At 45.6% G+C, this 2,322-nt stretch overlaps 1 protein-coding gene across 1 annotated transcript in view; it reads right to left on the minus strand.

Annotated features, from left to right (window-relative positions):
- The window catches only part of LOC119275865 (glucosidase 2 subunit beta-like), an 8,594-nt gene extending 6,597 nt beyond the window's left edge, over window positions 1–1,997 (minus strand). The window contains exons 1-5 of the mRNA XM_037556790.1: window positions 1,801–1,997; window positions 1,592–1,705; window positions 1,239–1,334; window positions 832–1,071; window positions 534–712 (exon numbers count right to left, since the gene is read on the minus strand). Coding sequence (XP_037412687.1) covers window positions 534–712; window positions 832–1,071; window positions 1,239–1,334; window positions 1,592–1,705; window positions 1,801–1,894 — 723 coding nt within the window. The 5' untranslated portion in view covers window positions 1,895–1,997. The remainder of the gene's footprint in view (window positions 1–533; window positions 713–831; window positions 1,072–1,238; window positions 1,335–1,591; window positions 1,706–1,800) is intronic.
- Between the last annotated feature and the right edge of the window lie 325 nt (window positions 1,998–2,322).

Raw genomic sequence — 2,322 nt, forward strand, 5'->3', positions numbered from 1 at the left:
CTCGTATGATATCGCCTTGGGCAGTTAGGTGGCGGTCATGTTGTGCTACTTCGCCTCGCCCTATCAGCATGATAACCTTGGCCGGAATTGCACAGAATATTTCTTGATAGCTTCAGTTGAACCTACAGCCTCCAGGGTACATGGGCATCTGTTTCTTGAGATGTGTGTATGCTTATGAAAATTGCGACCACAAGAAGGGAAGTTAACAATCCATTTTTTAGATGTTAATTAATTCAGCTTATATAGCGCGAAACCCTAAAATTGAAGTACTAAACCAACCATTTAAGGCTTTATTTTGTAAGTGGACAGCTTAAATGATTTTAAAAGTATAAAAAAATACAAGAGACTGATTTCATGATTATTTCATTACTTCTGTGAATTGCTTAAGTACAAAACTGTCTCCTATCAAGGTAATTCGGCTTCTGATATTATGGACGGGGATGATGAGTTCTAGTTCTTCAAACTGAGGTGATAGTAACCAACATGGAATAGATGGACGAGGGGTCAAACAATATATAGGAAGAACCACCAACCTTGCTTTCATCTTCTTGTGCCTTCTCATTAGTGTCCTGAGAATCTGCTTCCTGAGAGGCATCAGGTGCTTTGTTTTCCTCAGCCGCTTGTTTTTCAGCTTCTTCTTTAATTCTCTTTTCTTCCTTCTCTTTTATTAGGCGCTCCTCTTCCTCTGCCTTTTCTATTAATCTCTTTTGCTCTGCACAGCATGAACAGTATTGGACACATAAAAACTATCCATCTAAAATTAACATCTTCAACAACATTTACTCGATATACCCCTCTTTGCAAAACGACGAGTTAGCTATGAGAGCTCACCTTTGAGCTTGTCGACAAGCCCCTGGAGTATCTTCTCTTCACCCTTTAGTTTTGTTAACTCTGCTTCATCTTTAGCAATTGCCAATTTGGCCTTTTCAACTTCCTGATTCCGAATAACGACACCACTTTTATATGTAGCTACTTTCTTCTTTAACTTCTCCCTCGCCGCCTTGCCAGCTTCCCAGCATGTATTCTTGCAAGTGCTATTGCTACCGTATTCATCACTCCCGTCACAGCAATCTAGCAAACAATGAGGAACAAGTAGAGCAAGTTATAAAAGGATCAATGGAATAGGAGCTCCAGCCAGTTTCTTGGTCTCTAGTCTTTGTTGTACATGTATCTTTAGTTTTAACAAAAACAAGTAAAGCAATGGAACAAAGAAAAGGCAACTGCTATTAGCCTCTTACCGCATATACCATCATTCACTCGCGACGAGAAGATGGTGATTGGAGAATGTCCGGCATTCTTGCAGTAGAATTTCGCCTCCGGGCACGCGGATGTCCCTGCGCAGGAAAAAGGAAGCACGATTCAATGAACTGCTCTCCTGGTTCCAAAATTGGCACAAATCTAACAGAGAGAATATCCCAACTTTCACACATCTCCGGCACGAATGGATCCCCAAGACTCCCACAGTTTAAAACTAACGCGCACACGCCATGAAACTAAGGGAGCCTGGCTCTACAGCAATCTCGGAGAAATCACACCACAGGCGGAAGAAAAAGAGCATGTTTTAAAGCAAAGAGGAAGAAAGAGGCGGTACCTGGCTCGTCGGTGCCGTCGGGACAGTCGCAGAAGTCGTCGTTGAGCTGATCCCTGGTGAACTTGCCCGATCCGTCCCTGCACTTGATCACGCCGCCCCTGTAGTACGCCTCATCTGCGCCCAGCAACGCTAAATTAAGAACCGCATCTACCTGGCGTCGGCAGAGAAGGCGCAAAAGAAAGCAAAGCGCGGTCAGATCCGGGGGGAACCTTGCGGAGGGATGCCGAGGGTCTCGAGCGGCGGAGGGGATGCAGTGGCGGCGGCAGAGATCCATAGTAGGAGGAGGAGCGCGAGGACCCTCATGGCTGGCCGGAGCAGCAGTGGACGGGTCGGCGAACAGCGTGGGTTCGCTTCAGGTTTGGGTGTCACCAGGCAAAGAACCTCCGCCCCACAGGGAAAAACGGAACGAGCCTCGATTCTTTTCTTATTTTTCTTCACTTTTCTCCCCAACAACTACCCACAAATTTCCTCCCGACAGGGACGAGTCCATAAACGTAAATACGGTAGGCGGCCATTTCTGTATATGTTCGCCAGTAAATGACAATTCAAAAGTCAAATTTAGTATTGATCTACACGGCGCGCTGGATCACACCAATGTCTGATTGCATGCCCGATCACAACCAAAAAAGACCACTATACTTAGTTTCTAAAAATGTCCAAATCGAAAAGAACACCAGTCCGGCAAACCATGCAATTTTCTGCCATACCCGACCGGCGTCTGCTCCTCGATC

This window comes from Triticum dicoccoides, chromosome 3B (genome assembly GCF_002162155.2).
Source record: "Triticum dicoccoides isolate Atlit2015 ecotype Zavitan chromosome 3B, WEW_v2.0, whole genome shotgun sequence".
In the NCBI taxonomy this organism is placed as follows: domain Eukaryota; kingdom Viridiplantae; phylum Streptophyta; class Magnoliopsida; order Poales; family Poaceae; genus Triticum; species Triticum dicoccoides.